The sequence below is a fragment of the Artemia franciscana genome, chromosome 1 (assembly GCF_032884065.1).
Source record: "Artemia franciscana chromosome 1, ASM3288406v1, whole genome shotgun sequence".
In the NCBI taxonomy this organism is placed as follows: Eukaryota; Metazoa; Arthropoda; class Branchiopoda; order Anostraca; family Artemiidae; genus Artemia; species Artemia franciscana.
The window spans coordinates 40,854,296-40,873,359 of record NC_088863.1 but is presented as its reverse complement, the minus strand read 5'-3'; the positions used below and the strand labels follow the sequence as shown (position 1 = coordinate 40,873,359).

General features: G+C 36.1%; 1 protein-coding gene across 1 annotated transcript in view; it reads left to right on the top strand.

The window, feature by feature from the left end:
* The window catches only part of LOC136029639 (kinesin heavy chain-like), an 84,092-nt gene that overhangs the window by 25,418 nt on the left and 39,610 nt on the right, over positions 1–19,064 (top strand). Inside the window, exons 5-7 of the mRNA XM_065708143.1 lie at positions 9,446–9,589; positions 11,766–11,890; positions 13,455–13,559. Coding sequence (XP_065564215.1) covers positions 9,446–9,589; positions 11,766–11,890; positions 13,455–13,559 — 374 coding nt within the window. The remainder of the gene's footprint in view (positions 1–9,445; positions 9,590–11,765; positions 11,891–13,454; positions 13,560–19,064) is intronic.

Below are 19,064 nucleotides of genomic sequence, written 5' to 3'. Positions count from 1 at the left end.
TGTAACTGATTCAGGAATGGTAACTATTATTTCGATTAATCTAATTGTAGAAGTTCATTGCAAAAGCAAATTTATAGGAAGTTTTAATCCCTAAAGCCAACTTAATAACCATGTTTCACTCTTTAAATCACTCATATAGAAGTTTCATAACTTTGTCCCTAGAAAAGAAGAAAGTTTAACAAAACGTCAAATGTTGCGTTGGTAATTAGGTTTATTTTTCCAATGGATAACTTTGGGAATCGGAGTATATAACCATTTGTGCTACATCTTTTAAGAATACAAGTGTAAGGTGACTAATAAAGCAAAGCATGTTGTTCCTTTTCCTTTGCTTGGAATCATGATCAGTCCAGCTGGTGTTTTCTTTTGATGATGTGCTGCTCATGCTATATTTTCTTCAAAGCAGACATATTACATCTTCTTGTCCCGTCCTTTTTCTATCTTCTCTTTCAAAGCAATAAACGGAATTTTCTGGTAAAACTCTTGAAAAATTCGTCCGAAGAAAATAAACAAAATTTTTGGAAAATTAATATGGGAAAGAAACGATATTGAAAAAAAAATAATGAAAAACATTTTCAGGAAAATGCGTACACTTTCTCCCATGGGCGTGTCTCCTGGTTGATAAATTTTGAAGAACGTTTCTCAAAGATATTCGGTATTGCTCGAGTATTTACAAAGGCTATTATTATCTAGATTATCCCTTTCGCCTTCGAATTGATTAATTTATTTTCAATGGTTTCGTCTTATTCTTCGGCACGCAATTCAACGCCAGTATAATCTAAGTCGCTGTTCTATCTTGTCATGAAAAAAGAATAACCTCCCTCCGTAACCATTGACGGTCTGATTGCCGAAACAGTTGGCAAGTTTAAATACCTTGGAAGTCTTATGACTGCTGACAGCTGCTATACCAATCGGCGACTTGCTTTAGTTACCCCTAGGTTTAATAGACTGTTGAAGATCCGGTAGTGTGGCTACTTCTAGAAGAAACTAAAAGGCTTTCTCTTCACTAACCTTATTGTGCAAAGCGCTCTCTACGGGCGGTAGACATGGAATCTGAAGACAGAAGACGAGAGTGCAATTTTCTTGCGTTTGAAATAAATCGAGACTAATTCAAGGTTTCAACCGTTCAAATTGAATATTGCAAAGGCCATCATTCATATATTAAAAAAATGGCTTAGCCTCTTGACTTTTGTATCTCAAAAGGACGATTTCAAATTGTAGGTTGAATTAGTCTTCACTTAAAAATAGCCACTAAGCTCAATTGTGAAAACTTTTTAAGAGACATCCTCTCCGCAATGCGGCTTTCTATTTCTTGGGAAAACTTGTACCTTCTCTCTTTGAGTTTTTGCAGTCGTTATTCTCCCTTGCGAAATTCCTTTGTAAAAATTTGGCAGCTACCTATATACAACTGAAATTACTAAGGAAAGGTCCCTTTGAATTCAAAAAAGAATTAAACACTAGTGTTGAGAAAGAGAAAACACCTTTGCAAATGAAACTTCCTAACAGTTTTTCTGCTTATAGGAAACTCCGCTTTAAAAAGACAAGAATTTGTTCAATTCGGTACTATATATATATATATATATATATATATATATATATATATATATATATATATATATATATATATATATATATATATATATATATATATATATATATATATATATATATATATATATACCTATATATACCATATCATATATATAATATACCTGGACGGAAGTGTTTCCAATCTGGCTTTTATATATATATATATATATATAAAACAGCCTAAACGAGCTCTAAAACAGCCCCCTGCCAGAAACCGAAAAAATGTGCTCTTTGCAAATCAGGCAGTCACCCATGTTCCAGTTACAAATGCCCTATTGCACAGACTCGGCTGAACAGTAAATCTAGTTCAAAATATGATCCAGATGCCGAATTTTATCGTGTAATATTAATGGAAAAGTTGCCGATCAAATCCCAATTCTTTCGCAATTCCTGCAGTCCCATGACCTAGTTCTGATTCAGGAGCATTTCCTGTCGGAAGATTGCCAAAGCCTGTTTCCAATATTTTCTAATTTTTATCTCCTCTTTCGTAGTGCAGTTGTGAGACCGCGAGGCAGACCATCTGGCGGTCTCGCTATCCTGTCCCGATTCCCTTGCAAGCTATTAGCAGAGACTAATTACTTTATTGCCGCTAAACTTGAAAATAATGTTGTAACTAATGTTTGTCTGCCTACAAATTATAACAACGAACAGGTTTTAGGCAGGTTTCTTAAAAGAGATACCTCTAAATATGTTATCATCAACAGAGATTTTAATGTAGATATAACAAACACAATGTCTCCCCGATCACAGATCTTTTGGGGCTGCGTTCCTCTCGACTATTGTGTATGGCCTAAGAATAACAACTTTTCATATATTGGGCCCCTTTCCTCAACTTCTAGCTTAGACCATGTTGCTGCTTCGTTTGGCAGTCACGAGGTCAAAGTTTTAAAATAAGGATTCTTCTCTGACCACCTTCCTATCTCTACTTGCTTTTACTCATCCCCACCTTTGGCTCAAAATACGGAATCAAATTGGTTTTTCCTATCGACATTTGAAAAATATGTCAAGTGAGTCCTTCAGTAAAGTCTGTGACGAAATGTTGAGTAAAATTAAATTGTCTTTCAATCTTGTATGCGACCGTGCTGTGCTGCCACAAATTGAAAATTCCTACTTGACACAAATAAATCACGCGCTGAATTGTGCTGAAAGAAGCACCGTTCCTCTTTGACCTGTTCGTAAAAAGTCTCAGCTAGAAAATTGGTTAAAGAAAATCTAATGAATTCGTGTAATTTGACCAAGCTATGGCTTTCTTTTTGGAACGACTCTGGTCGCCCGAGAGATGGCTTAATGCTGATCCAGAGAAATATAATCCATATTGCTGAATATCCCTCGAAACTCTGTAAGTACAGCAAGCCTACCAAAGCCAAGAGTGCTAGTGTGCCTTTAAAAAAGTTGGTTGGATATTTCATAAGGGAGTTCAGTGCCCCTGATAAAAACATAGAGGATTTTTTTTTTTTTGAAAAAAAGCTTGACCTTGTACTTTCAAATTAGACGAAATTATTCCTGGTTTTGTCGCCGAGTGCTGTTCACTCTTCGGTTCCGAAGTTAAAGAAAAAATCTTCCTCTGGTGTTGATTCTATTTCAGCAAGGCCCCTGCAACTTGCAGGTTTTTAATCGAGTAAAATTTAGCACTACTGTTTCAGATGATCCTTGTTTGTGGTGTAGTCCCTTTGCAATTTTGTATCGGACAAATACTATCCTTAAAGAGGGCAAAAAAGACGCTTCTCTGTGCAGTTCTCATCGCCCCATTATCGTCTCATGTACTACTTTCAAGCTCTTTGAGTTTTTTTCACGAGAGATATTGAAGAAAATTGTTCCGCCCCTCCTCGTCAGTTTGGGTACCAGCGAGGCTTAGGTAGAGAGCATGCTCTCTTTCTACTTATAAATGTGTTGAAGGATATTGAAGAAAGAGGTGATTTCTTGGTCTTATGTGCGCTCGATGTTGCAAGAGCTTTTGACTCGTGTATATTTTCGCAGATTTTGCTTGAGGCCCTTTTGAAAGGTACTGATGCTGCGGTAATCACTTGTTCAAAATACATGTATAGAAATCTGAAGGCTGGAATTAAAGATGGTAATCAACTATTTCCGATTCAGAAGGGTGTACGCCAAGGAGCTCTGACTTCTCCGCTTCTGTTTAATAATTGTGTTACTGGTGCTCAGGATGAGCTGAACTGTACTTTTATCTTAAAAGGAGTTGACCTTTTGTTAGTTACGTTTACGGATGACCCACTAACCTTTCCTGAACTATTCAAGGATGCTCTTCAACCTTTGGATTTCTCCAAGAAGAGTACGAACACATCGTTTTTAGTTTTAATACTGAAAAAAAAAGGTTGTTCTGCCATTCAACTGTTCAAGGGAACAGAAATTCAATAAGTCTATCCGGCTCCGAGGTTTTTTTTTTTTTTTTTTTTTGCTAGCAGCCTTACTTACCTGGGCATGCTTATTGGAACAAACCTGAAAGAAACTGTAAACCTCGTAATTAAAAATTATGCCAGTAAGATCCGGGCTGCGTATGCCTTCCTGACTTCAAACGTTTCATATCTAAGTAGAATTCACCGCTCTTAGTTATATAATAGCTTAACAGTTCTTCACTTACTTGCTCCTGTCTGGTCTTTCCTTAATTGTGGCAAGAGAAAGCAAGTTCTTCTCCTTTACTTTGAATTTGCAAGGTATTTAATGGAACTTCCAACTTGGACAAGTAACTCTTTTCTGCAAAGAAAGTATCAATTGTTAAACCTAGTTGAAGTTATTGAGAACCGCATTTGTGATTTCACTACCGAATGCCAGAAGTCTTCCCATCTTTGGTTATTTCTGTTTGTCCCTTGTTTGTGGTTGTCAAAGTTTGTTTTTATTTCTATTGTCTCTTTTTTTTTGTTTTTTTTTCTTGATTTTAACTCTCTCTTTTTCTGGGCTTTCTGCCCAGTTTTTTGTGATGAGTCATAAATAAAATGATGATGACTACTCGCCGCAGCATCAAGCCTCCTGAAGCCAACACAGCTACGCGTGCTCCCTCCTATATTCAATCAATTCAAAGCCTCCCTCTTTACACCCTCCCAGAAATTTGTCATTTCCCATATATCTCTCTTCATAAGATCTTCCCACCCTAATTGCGGACGACCTTGTTTTCGTTAGCCCTAGAGGGTTGGCCGAAAAGGATAATCTTCGGCAGTCTGTCATCCCTCTTCCGGAGAACGTGCCCTAGCTATTTCAACCTTTCTCTTATTATAGCCCTAAAGAGCGGAATTGAAACACACTTTTCGTACAGTCTACTGTTTGACATAACGTCAGTAAGTTGGGTACCCATAACAATCCGTAGGCAAGTTCTCTGGACAATATCTAGCAAATCGTCATCCGCTTTTCGGAGTGCCATGCTTCAGTACCATATTTGACCACTGTCTTCACTGTAGCTTCTACTATTCTAATTTTGGTTTGCAGACTTGTCTTCCTATTCTTCTTAATATTAATTATCAAACCTATTCTAGCACCCTGAACTCGCAAAACCTCTAAAAGTTCATTCAATTTGCGCACACTTTCCTTTGGGATGCTTAAATCATAAGCAACGAAACCAGCTGCTAACCTCCTTTCCCACCTTAACCATAGCATTGTTATTCTCATACATAGCACTTTAATGTGTTTGTCGGGTTTACCGTACAAGGATAAGACCTTCGCTAAAACTCTTCTATCAACAGAATCAAACCCTTGCTCATAATCTATTAGAGGTGTTTGATAACTCCGGCACTTCTCAATTATTAACTTAAGAATGAAAATTTGGTCGATACTTCTTCCACCCTTTCTAAAACCGCACTGTTCTTGTCTTATAACTTTGTCTACAGCATCTCTCAGTCTAAAAAGTATCTTTTACTAAGTAGTTTGCTACCAAACAGACTAGGCTAATGCCGCGATAATTACCACACTCACTATTATCACCGTTCTTAGCAATGGTCTACTTAGGGTTTTCCTAAAATCGCTAGGTACTTCCCCTTTTTCAACAATCATAATCTTCAAACTTATTTCTAACCTCAGAGACACCATATTTAAGAAATTTATTTACCACATTATCAGCAACTGGGGCTCCCATTATTTTTTATCCTTTTAGTACTGTCTCTGACTCTTCCTCACAAAACAAGTCTTTCTTCACATCCAAATTATCACAAACTTCTTCATTTTTTCTATATCTTTTCCTTCAACTTTATCTCGGTTTAGCACATTCTCAAAATATTCTGCCTATCTCTCCTTGACTCTTTCCTTATCACTAATTGTGGTCCCGTTCCTATCTTTAACTGGGACAAGTCTGGATTGACTACTCCATCTCAATTTATTAACATGCCAGTACAATATTTCTACTATTATGTCGTGTAGCTGCATCTTCCAGATCCTCGGCAATTTTATCTATGTCTTCCACTCTACACCTCCTTAGTTCATATTTTAGTGCTCCCTCCACTTCCTTCATATTCCTCTTGTTTTCATATGATCCATCACTCAGATAATTTTTGTACAAGCCCAATTTCTTCTATATTAAACATAAAGCTTTTTCACTAATATTCCTAGCTGCATTCCTAAATTACTTTTCTAAACTCTCCAGTTTAGTGTTCAACTGTTCACGGAAAGTTTTTCTCTAATTCTCATCCTGGAGTCGTCTACCAACATCATAACTTCCTGAGAGGTAGTTACCCTTCGGAAATTTCAGCTTTAAATTACCCCTTGACACTACTTGATAGTGGTATTTTCTTTTAACATCAATAATAGCACTCCTTTTTACCTTAGTATCTTGTACTGATCCTGCCAGTCTTCGGTTTACAATAACATAATGAATAAGGTTTGTTGTCTTGCCATCACTTGAACACCACGTTAACATATGGGAGGGCCATTTTATGGCCAAACACTGTATTGGTTATAACTAGATTGTTATACCTATAAAATTGCAGCAGTCTATAGCCAATGCTTATTTCGTTTCCTACGCCAAACTTTCCTAGACTAGGATACCATCTATCCCTATTTTTACGGACCTGGGTGTTAAAATCTAATAATAACACCATATTTCTCCCTGGGACCCTGTTTATTGCTCTTGTAATTGTAAGTAAAATTCATCTGAGTCACTAGTATCTTCGTCAGTCCGTTTTACACGGGCATATACTACTGTAATTGTTACTCTAAACTTTTTAGTCATAAAATGAGTGTCCCTGTAAAAAAAACACCCAGCAACTGAAACGTCGATTGACGCCCTATGCGCCAACAATGGCTCTGGAGGATCTTTATCCTTATTATTTTATTAGTATCCTATTATTAATTGCTTCCTATCCTAAACAGGACTTAGCAGCTTCATTATTCGCCATGAGCCCTATTCCCTGTCTTTGTACATCATCCTTGCTCTCTGAGTAAATTAATGCTATATTACCGAATTTCCTGCCTTCTACCCCTGGGATACGGGTCTCTGAAATTCCTAATAATTCCATTTAGAGCCTTCTGGATTCATCAGTCAAAATGTCGATTCGATAGTCATTTTATTAGTTCGTAATATTCTAAGCTCTAATTTTCATATTCTTTAAATCATTGAAATTAATTTGGCCCCAGGAAAAGCAATGGTCCTAGATGCTTGTGCAGGATAGGGACCAACACTACTTCCCAAGTCTGCATCGAAGCGCTTAAGCCGGCTTAGAACCGGGCAGCAAGAAGTCCCTGGAACGTCCGGTATGAACGGAGGCTTTGTGCTATCCTGGGCCCATCTTGGTCACAACATGGTTTTCAGCACTTGGCGATGCTCTTCTATTAAGAAGAGTCAAAATCCTGCACAGTCAATCTCAAGTCTATTACTTCTGTCTCAATATATATTCATGCCTGCAAATATCGCGCTTCTACGGAGAGACAACCGACAGTAGATAAATTAGCTATGAAGGGGTTTTTCAGCCCGAAAACGCCCGCCAAAACAGGCTAAGTCCAGAAGAATTATCTACTAATCAGAATCCCGTGCGACTACTGTTTCATTTACTATGCTATAAGTTCATCGAGAGCCGCCACTCCTTAAGTGTGCCACTCCGCAAGGTCTCCAGTCTTGCCGGTAATCTGAAAGGGTTGAGGCAGGTCTTTGCTAAGGCCGTTGTCGATAGATATTGATCTTATGCCCTGTCGGAGTTTTCCTCTCATAGAGATCCTCCTACGATGTTGTTCTGCGTCATTATGCGAACCCATTGCTGGGAGAAGGTCTTTTAACTCACAGGACGTGTGTATACATAGGTGGGCCCTGTTGAGTGTACATTTGAGGGCCTTCCTCCTTCTCCACCTGTATATATGGCCCCAGATCTTAATCTAATTATCTTAGTTTTAGAAATAGAATATTTTTTTTGACTTATAAAATATAGTATGATTAAATCCAAAAGGTATTTTTTCAAATATGATAAACTTGTTTAGATAATAAAGTAAAATTAATCTTTAAGTGCTGCAAAATGTAATTACAATATAACCTTTTTTTATGGATTTTCTGAATTTGTTATTTTATTTTGTGCTTTGCTTGTGTTTTAGACAATTTAATTTGTTAAGTGGATATGTTCAAACAATATCAACAAATAGGTGCGTTTTGACAATGCAAGTATAGCTTTGTTTGTCCATGGCTACAGAAAAACTAATTAGCTGTTACATAAAAAACCAATCAAATGACTCAGGTATCTTAGATCGTTTGTTGAGTTCATTTAAATTTCAAACCACCCTATTTTCATTAGATTAGTTTATAAGTGTCTATATAAATATGTTCTTGTTTCTCTCATTTGTAACGGTCCATCAGTTGTTTACAGCCACGACTGCTCAACCAGTGGTTTCGCTAATGTTTGTGAATTTTTAATGATATTTGGGGCTTACTGATACACTGTCACGCTTGAAAACAACAATTTGGTGGAAATGTCTGTAAGGTCTAAGTCGTAAACCATATATTACTTACTTTGCTTTATCATGGACTACCCGTGATGAATATTGTTTTATGCTGGTTGAAAACGTGTTTTATTAGATAAATGGAAATGCGTATTTCTATATAACTGTTTACATCATTTTCAGCATGGGATTCAAAGCAGGCATGACTAGCCGGGGTTCAACCTCATTTTTCTATATGTTTAAGGATAAGAAAGGGATAAATTCGAAAGATTATACAATAGCCGAGCCCTTTTTTTATTGTGGGATGCTCCGTATATGTACTGTCATCTATCCTAAGTGTTGTCGAAAATAATTTTGAATCCTAATGTATTTGTTAACATGCTATTTCGCTTTGTAGAAGTGGCCCTTGAAATAATGTCTTCCCCAGGGGGATCACTGGTAGAAATTTATGACTTTTCTACGCAATAACAGTTATCATGCATTTTAGCCGTAGTGCAATTAAATGGTATAATATTAGCTAAAGTACGGTATCAGTAAAGCGAACTAAAGAAGTAAAACACTGTAGTTGGCAATGTAAAAGGATGTCCAAAATCTTCCATAAGCGATTTGATACCTTTCCTTCAAAAAACTAGATTCAATAAAATTAACTTTTGAGTCAACATGACTCATTTTTTGGTCATTGGGTCAACATGACTCTATGTGACATTTTGGTCCCTCAAAACGTGTTTATTTTTGTAAGTACCCGTGTATCTTTATTTCTTTTCTCTCTCTCCTTCCCTTTCTTTCTCTACTTTTTTTTTGCAAAGTCTTATGTAACTCTATCAAAATTTAGATGCATATAAACTATAAAAAGTTGACAAAAATCTGATATTCCCTGTTTAATCGCGTTTTTTTTTACGTATCTTGTAGACTTTCTCTTAAACTTGACTTCCTAAATATTTGGTTGAATTTATTTTTTTTTTTAAATTATGTTAACATTTTCTTCTCCTTTTTTTTCCAGTATCTAAGGTTAATTTAAGTGTTCATGAGGATAAGAACCGCTGTCCGTATGTTAAGGGTGCAACTGAGCGTTTTGTTTCTAGTCCCGAGGAGGTTTTTGAGGTCATAGAGGAAGGCAAATCGAATCGACATGTTGCTGTTACAAGTAAGAATGAATTGCCTTTTATGGTGTTTCAGTAAATGTTTTCTTAGTTGTTTGGCTATTGATCTAATCCAGTGGTTTCCAACCAATCTTGGGCCATGCCCCACCTAGGTAATTTCTAAAAAAAAATCCTGATTTCTAATAAATTCAATATCTAATAACCCTGACTCCCCCACGTGCTATTTAAAGTTGCTGTTCAGAATTTTACGAGTATTCGCCCGAAGGAAGCTTCAAAGGCCATTGACTCGGTATTGTTTTTTAGGTTCGTCTTCTAGGCATATATACTAATGAAAAATGTTGTCTGTATACAGAACCGTATATACAGTGTATGACGTCATTATGTATCTTTTTTACTCTCTCAATGCATACGAATGTGACATAATTCACACGAAAAACATTTTTTCACAACTAAGGCTCTAAAGTATAGTCAGCCGAGGGGTGCATGTCCTGCCTATGACCCACCAAAATATTGGCATGCCATGCTGGTGTGACCTGCGCCCGACGTTGGGAATCACGGATCTAATTTGTTCCATACTCAGGATTAATACAGTTCCATTTTTGTTCTTGCAAAATAAAAATCGTAGATTATGATAATGAAATTAAAATATTTATAACGGGTAAAATGCTTACTTAAGACGGTTAAAAAAAATTTCTTACAAATAAAAGCCTGAATATTTCTCACGTGAAGCCGAAATATTCATGCTCTCCGTTGAATCAGTTAAAACATGAGCAGGAAAATTAGAAATGCTGGATTGAATCACCAAAGACTATTCCAATGGTGTTCATGTTTTTGTCTTAGGCACCAAGGTAGATTCTCACGATTAACAACGAACTTTCTATCTTATTATGTTTATTGACTTTATTCGTTTTCTTTTATTTTTTGTATACATTAAATTTTCCAACGCACCCTACTGATTCTCATGGGGCTTGAAAAGCCAACATTAAATAGACAATATCTGACATATTATATACTATTATTGCGATACTGTATAATATTTAATTGTGAAAATGCATCAGTGTAAACTGTAAACCCATTGATAGTTGCCATTTGCCCTAGGTTCACAATGAATGAAATCTGCCTTCAGCGGCATGTTCGTGGAAGCTAATTTACGTTATTAAAGAACTTCCGACTGGGTGTCCAATAGTTCTGTCTCAAGACCCTAATATTTTTCAATTGATGGAGATTCTTGAACCGATCATAATTTAGGGGACGCTCCTTTTCTTTTTGTGTCCTTAAGCAAATGTATATAATCCTCAGTTTTTTTGCACCAATAGGGCTCTATCTGTCGCGCCCGTTGCCTCTAATTGACTGTACAACAGTCAAATCAAAGTTTTTCTACCAGAGACGCCCCAACTTCAGTATAGTGTTAACTAATATATTTCAAACGATGCTTGGGGTCTATTGTAATAAAATATTGGGTTTCAGCTCGTGAAGGCAAGAGAATTTTCAGTGCTTAAGTCAGTGCTTAATGATTGAAAAATTACAAAAATTTGTCTTTCCATATTCTAGAATTTTTCTGTCACTATGTTACTCATAGAAAAAGCTAAATATTTGCATTAGCATCTCCACTCTTCGCCTTATCCTGAATAAATTTGCTCCAAGGTTAAATTAAGGGGATGTGATTCATTTTCCAGTGGTAAGATTGTTTACTTACTACCATTTTTTAACATGTTTTTCAATCATAGGATCATTTTGTTGCTGTAAGTGTTTATGTTTGTATATCTCAAGAAGACTTTGAAGGATTATGTTAATATGAGATATTGTTTTATTCAATATTAATTTTGACTTTCTAATGTGTTTGTTTTACCGAAAGTGAAATAATTGGTCAAAATCTGTTAAAAAATACTGATAATATGTCAAAAGATAGCAAAAAAGTTAAAATCTGTTTAATATCTGTTGATTCTACAATTAAATAGAATTAGATGATTATAGGTGCATTAGCCTCATGACTAGGCCTGTTAATTACATTTTGCGAGTTGGACCTTTCTTACTATAAATTGTATTGATGTCTTTACCTCTGTCCTCTTTTTGGAAAAATTTACTCAATTTATACGCTCTTTTTTTGGAATTTTGTTAATTTATCGCTCTGTAAGGTAATGTCGATTATTTGGTGCATTATGTATTAAAAAAACATGAGACCTAACGTATATTTTTATGTTGTTTTTTTTTTCCAACTAGATATGAACGAACATAGTTCCCGAAGTCACTCAGTGTTTTTGATTAATGTGAAGCAAGAGAACTTAGAAAACCAGAAGAAGCTCTCTGGCAAACTCTATCTTGTCGATCTCGCCGGCAGTGAAAAGGTATTGACTTCTGAACTTTTTTTCCGTATATCTGTGAGTATTCTTCCAACGCCTTAGGAAAAAAGTGCAACCTTTTCAGAAAGATAAAATTTCTAAAATTTTTGTCTGACGTAAAAGTCATCTATCTGTTCTTATAAAACGAAAAAGAAAAATATACGACATGGTCTTTTCATCTAACAATATCGAACATTTGAACAGTCTCAAAATAATAATTGCTGTAGTAGAGCTACTTACAAATTGATTCTGGCCTCCCAAAAACCTTCAAAACATCTAGAAATAACCTGAATGATTTTATATCATCAATGGTGCAAACATTCCCTCTGTTTTCCTATCTTTTCCCCTGGAAGTTGGTCCAGTTCCATTCTATTTTCCCGTATGATGTGAAAGCAAAACTGAAAACTTATGATGTGAAAACAAACTGAAAATGTATTACATTTCCATCATATATTCCTTTTATTCTCACCAAAATCTTTTATGGATTCAATTTCAGCCAACTATAAATTGCCTTGAATAACGTTGTAGTGTCTAGTCGTTCTCCTAACTATTAGAGGCTGGGGTTTTATTATCCATGTAGAATTGTAGGCACTCAGTTTAGTATTGTATCAGATTAACGACGCTTCTTGACTACTAAGGTCCCTGCGTCGGCCCTGCAGTGCATTTCTGCAGCATGATTCGATCGTCGGGTCCCGTATTACCAAGCTAAGGTCAAACCCACTGCGACACCACAGGACACTCAGTTTAGTTAACTAAACTAAAAAAAAAGTTGTTGAGCAACTTATTAGAGCTTAGCTATGCTTTGGTATACAGAATGAAAGTTTTTTTTCTCCATTTGTTGATGCGTTGACAGTCAATGAATGCTTTATAGCTGTTTGGAAGATCAAATAAAGGATTTGCAAAAACCGGTGTAATCCCCAGAACCAACACTGGATGTTCATACTCAATAACAAATGAAAAGAAATGCCTAAGTAAAAATCGTAGATATAGATATCGAAAATTTTAGATGTACGCCGAGGATAAATTTTAGGAAAAAAAAATTCACTTTGAGAAATAGAAAAGGTTGAAAACTGCACTCGTATCTAGAAAAAAGAAAAGAAAAACATAAATATATTAGAAGTGCAGCAAAATAAGATTACATGTCCCTCTATGTACAAGACTCAAGGACACAATAGAACACAAGGGACAATCAGAATCCATATATAGAAGCCTGCCGTGTTGGGGCCTGGCGGCGAAGCCGCTGGAACCGAGACATATATATATATATATATATATATATATATATATATATATATATATATATATATATATATATATATATATATGTATATATATATATATATCAACCAAAGAATCCTCCCCCCCCCCCTTCTTTGAAAAAAAAGATACTTTTTAACCATTCACTAAAAAGAAAAAAAATCCTTGCACCCCCCCCTTCTCGCTGTTCCTTACATTTTCTTGTATTGGTGTGCCCCCATATATGATAGGATAAATCCTGACAGTACCAAACTATTTGAATTGTTTGAGTTTATGTAACTCAGGTGATGATACTTATTTCATTATTTTTTAGGTTGGCAAAACTGGTGCCGAGGGTGTAGTTTTGGATGAGGCAAAAAATATCAACAAATCTTTATCTGCTCTTGGAAATGTTATCTCTGCTCTTGCTGACGGAAACGTGAGTAGTTTATAATTATTCTGTGTTTCTATTCAATCATTTAATCACGCGAAAGCAAATTTACACGTGTCAGACATATACAAGAAAAGTTGTGGAAAGTAAGGCTTGTGAAAGCAGTATGAATTCTCAGTGCTGGTTAAAACTTGAAAAAGAAAACTAAAAGCATAAAGGAAAGAAAAATACAGAAAGAGAGAAAATTGGGGACTGGGGATCTTGTGTTCAACTTTTCCCACTGAAGGAGTGGCACCCCTTGGGGAAACTATAGCCTAGTAAACAACACGGTATTCGCACAGAATTCTGATTATTGGATATTTCTTCTGGGCTTGGTCTTTTTTGATGGGCGTTTTTTGGCTGTAAAACTTCCTTGCTAATTTATCTACTATGGGTTGCCTCGCCGTAGTAGCATAATATTTGTAGGTATGAATATATAATGTGTCGGAGGTAATAGGCTTGTGACTGTCGACTATTGTTGATAGAAGAGGATCGTCAAGTGCTGAAAACTATGTTGTGACCAAGATGGGCCCAGGATTGCACAAAGCTTCAAACCAAACTGGAGGTCTTGCTGTCTGGATCTAAGCTGGCTTAAGCGCTTTGGTCTGGACTTGAGAAGATATGTTGGCCCACCTCCTGCACTGGTATCCGGGATCATTGCTTTTCCTTAGGCCAAAACAATTTCAATGATTTAAAGAACATGAAAATTGGAACTTTATGATGTTATGATGTTAGGAATGTTACAATGTTAAAAAATGACTATTGTGTCGACATTTTGACTGACGAATTGGACGGTTTGATCTGGACTTTTAGAAGTTTCAGAAACTCATACCGCAGGGCTAGGAAGCATGAAATTAGGTGACATATAATTTGTCTACTCATGCATTAAGGATGGGGTATATAGGCAGGGAGTAGGGCACATGATGAATAAAGAAGCTGCTAAGTATTGTTTAGGCTGGATAGAATAATATTTGTTCATTTATGACTAATAAGTGCGGGGTATCAGGTATAGTGGTACATACCCCTGTTGAACCAACTGACGGAGATACTAGTGACTCAGATGAATTTTACTTACAGTTACAGGAGCGAATAGACTGGGTACCAGGTAGAAATATTGTGTTTTTACTAGGAGATATTACGCCCAGGTTGGTAGAAATAGGGATAGATGGTATCCTAGCGTGGGTAAACTTGGTATAGGAAAAGAAAACAGTAATGGCTACAGACTTTTTCAATTCTGTAAATATAGAAACCTAGTTATAACCAATACGGCGTTTGGTCATAAAATGACCCATAAGTTGACATGGTATTCACGTGATAGTAAGACAGCAAACCTTATTGATTATGTTACTGTAAACCGAAGACTAGCAGGATCAATACACGATACCTGGGTATATAGGAGTGCTGTTATTGATGTTAAAAGTAAAGATCACCTTCTAGTAGTGTCTAAGGTTAATTTAAAGCGACAGTACTAAAGGGATTAAAATATAATAAGGCTCCAGGTGCGTAGAGTGTGGTAAATGATTTTCTTAAACATGGTGGCTCTGAGGTTAGAAATACGCCACTAAAGATTATGAATATGATTTTTGAAAAAGGGGAAGTACCTAATGATTTTAGGAAAACTTTAATCAAACCATTGTATAAGAAAGGTGACAAGAGTGAGTGTCGTAATTATCAAGGCATTAGTCTGGTCTGGCAGGAAATTACTTATAGCAAATTACTTAGTAATGTGATACTTTTTAGACTGAGAGATGCCGTAGACGAAGTTTAAAGAGAAGAACAGTGTGGTTTTAGAATAGGTAGAAGATGTGTCGACCAAATTTTCACTTTTAGGTTAATAACTGAGAAGTGCCTTCGTTGTCAAACACCTTTGGTCCTCAGTTTTATAGATTGTAAGTAGGCGTTCGATTCTGTTGATAGAAGAACCTTAGCAATGGTCTTATCCTTATATGGTATACCAGAAAAATACATTAAAGTGACTTGTGCTATGTACGAGGATAATGCTGCTGCAGTTAAGGTAGGAAATGTGGTTAGCAGCTGGTTTTGTATTAAATCAGGAGTTAAGCAGGCTTGTGTTCTATCCATCTTTATATGGATCATTTTGATGGACTTTGTCTTAAGGAGCAGAGGAAAGGTGATTGGGGACCATGGAATCAAATGGGCAGGAAAAACTCTCCTGGACTTAGATTATGCTGATGATTTTGGCGTATTAGATGAAAGCGTGAGCAAAATGAATGAATTTTTAGAGGTTTTACAAGTTCAGGATGCTAGAATGGGTTTGAAAATTAATGTTAAGAAGACTAAGTCCCTAAGGCCCGGCTCATAAGTGAAGGCGAAAAGGTGACGCTAGGTAACGAAAAGGTTGATCAGGTGGGCAGCTTCACTTAGCTTGGCAGTATTATTAGTAAAGACTGTGGGAGCAGTGAAGATGTTGAAAGTAGAATAGCCAAGGTTCAGGGTGTTTTTTCACAGTTAAAGAAAAGTTTAGAAGAATAGGAAGAAAACTCTGGAAACCAAGATTAGAATATTGGAAGCTACAGTGTTGACAGTGGTCAAATATGGCTCTGAAGCATGAGCGCTCCTAAAAGCGAATGAAAGTTTACTTGATGTTTTCCAGTGAAATTGCCTACGGATTGTTCTGGGTACCCGACTGACTGACCATATTTTAAATAGTAGATTGTACGAAAAATGTGGTTCAATCCCGGTTTCTTGGGCTATAATCAAACAAAGGTCGAGATGGCTTGGCCAGGTTTTGCGGATGAAGGATGAAAGATTGCCGAAGATTGTCCCTTTGGCCATTCGTCTGTGGCTACACGGAAAGCAGGTCGTCCTCATCTGGGGTGGGAGGATGTCGTAAATAAAGATCTAAAGGAAATGGGAACTTCCTCAGAGGGTGTAAATAGGGAGCCCTTGAATAGATTGGGCTGAAGGAGGAGCTTTCGTAGCTGTGTTGGCCTCAGGTGGCTTGGTGCTGCGATGAGTTATTAGTAGTAGTTGTAAAGAAGGTCATCTCGAAAATTAATTAATTTTAAAATGAGTTTACCGAGTCGATTATTTCATTAATATTATTCTATTTTTCTCGAATTTGCCTACTTATTTATTAAGAGCTTAATTTTTTTGAGAAAATATTGAGCTGAGTCAGCTCAGGGGTAACTCGTGAGTCGAATATGGGTTTGTTTGGGGCGAATGCTCTAGATTACTTAGGTTTTTGACAGTAATACACCACATACTACAGTAACTGTTGCGTAACATTTATGAAAGCCTGCTGATTAATTCATGGAGTAGTTTCAAATGTGTTGTATCTGTTATGCATAGACATTCCTCTGTAAATAACGAAACATTCAAGATTCAAAATATATATGGTGAAAAATCCCTAACTACGAGGGTAATTCAATAAATAACGGGAGAAGTTGACATAGCTCAGAACTATTTATTTAATCAATTCAAAACTTTGGCTGCTTTTTGACACAGTACCCGGCAACATTTATGCACTTATCTTACTGTTCTAATTTATATCCCTAGCATATAATATAATTTATATATATATAATTTATGTCCCTAGCATAAAATTTTTTAGATTGATCTCGAAGTCACTTTTGTACCTGATTTTTAACTTCTTCAATTTTTTTCTTGAAGAGCCTCTTTAAGGAATCTAAACTTTTTAATCAGTTTCTTGGTTTAGCAGTATCGCATGTGGGCACCCAATGTTATGAAGAAAAATCAAACTTATAGTCAAAAGTCTACGACATTTTGTTCAAACGGTAGGCCTTAAGTTATACTTGTTGTATTCTGGAATTCACTAGAGCCTACCTATTGGGAATTTTTTGTATATCTGTGAGCCAGTAACAATCATTATCACAGTGATATGCTCGCAAAAAAGTAAGCCTTCCCGTTAGAACAAAACGTCATTGATTCTTGAATAAAGATGTGATTTTTCTCTATGAAAATGTGCAATCACATGTGTCAATACTTAATTTAGAAATAGTCCAAAACTGGGGTTGAAAATCTTTCCACTTCACTCCTACTGCCTTGGCCTCGTTCATTAGAATTTCATTTGGTTGAAGCCTTTAAAGAAACTCAAGGTTGAAAACATTTTTGATCCAATGGTGGAGTTAAAATCAGATGCAAAATTGGCTTCGAGGTCAATTTAAAAACATTGATTCCAGAGGCAAGCACAAGTAAGAACAATGGTGGAACGGGATCATAACTGTTGCTAAGGACTGTGTTGATAAGTAGCCAAAGTTTTGAAATGGTTAAGTAAATTGTCTCTGAGCAACAGCGACTTGTATCGTTACTTATTGACGGGTCATTTTTATCAAATGTTTAAGGATTTGAGACTGAAATTGATGCTTATCCTTCCGGCACGAAAATCATTTTCACTTCCGCTGGAATAACAAAGGAACTTGATTCGGTTGTGTTAATTGGACTATACTACTACTACTACTACTACTAATAACTCACTGCAGCACCAAGCCGCCTGAGGCCAACACAGCCACGCACGCTCCTCCTCCAACCTAATCTATTTAAAGCCTCCCTCTTTACACCCTCCCAGGAAGTTCCCTAGGAAGTTTTTGCTAGGAAGTCGTCAAAACTGAAAATGAAGCTCAGTTTACTAGTCATTATTACGTATTCTAATGATGAATATGCTAGTTAAGATTTATTGCAAAAAAAAAAAAAGAATATCACCAGCCCTGACAAACAAATTTGCGTTTTTAGTCTGAAACAACGGTGACAAAGCATTTCGAACATACCCCAATTTAACTTGAAAATCAAATATTCGAAAAACATTTTATTTATTTTGTAACAAAATTCAAAAATAACTTTCTTATCAAAATGATTAATTATGATTGATACATATAAAGTGCCTCAAGTCTTTACGAAAGTAAGAGTTTTTCGTCAAATTTAATGGCACATCGGTCAGGTTCTGCATTTACAGTAGTTCTAACAACTATGTTCTACAAAAGGAGTAACATGGGGCATGTTTCGGCTTCATTATCCTCATAGGTACTGCGGCACTTTAAATATTATGATACTTTGATTCTCTGTCTGGTTTCATCTGATTCAATTTTTTGTGCTGTCTATCTTTGTTGACTAATCAATTTTTCTACAGTTTTGGTTTTCTTGTAGTTCTAGTTTAAATCTTTTTACTTTTGTCATTTGTTTTCTTTCTCTTTATTTAAAAAGTTTCTGATTTTGATTTGAAATATCCGTATTTTTTTCTTTTGGTTTTTCTGTCTGCGAATCTCGCTTGTAATTAAATCCTTAGCCCAGTCAAGATTTTACCTGTGGAACTTATTTCGTTTTCTTGTTTTGTCCCTACTCCTCTTCAGTTAGTTTTTTAACATTTATTATTTTAAATGGCATTGGAGGCCTCAAATTTTCACTGTAATAAAATCAGTCATCGCTAGGTGATCTTTTTGTACTCCAAAGGCTCTTTAAAGATTATCATTCTTGGGATTATTTTTTCTTTATTTAGTAACAGGTGTAGAAATGTTTTTCCCTGGGGTGAAAGTGCAG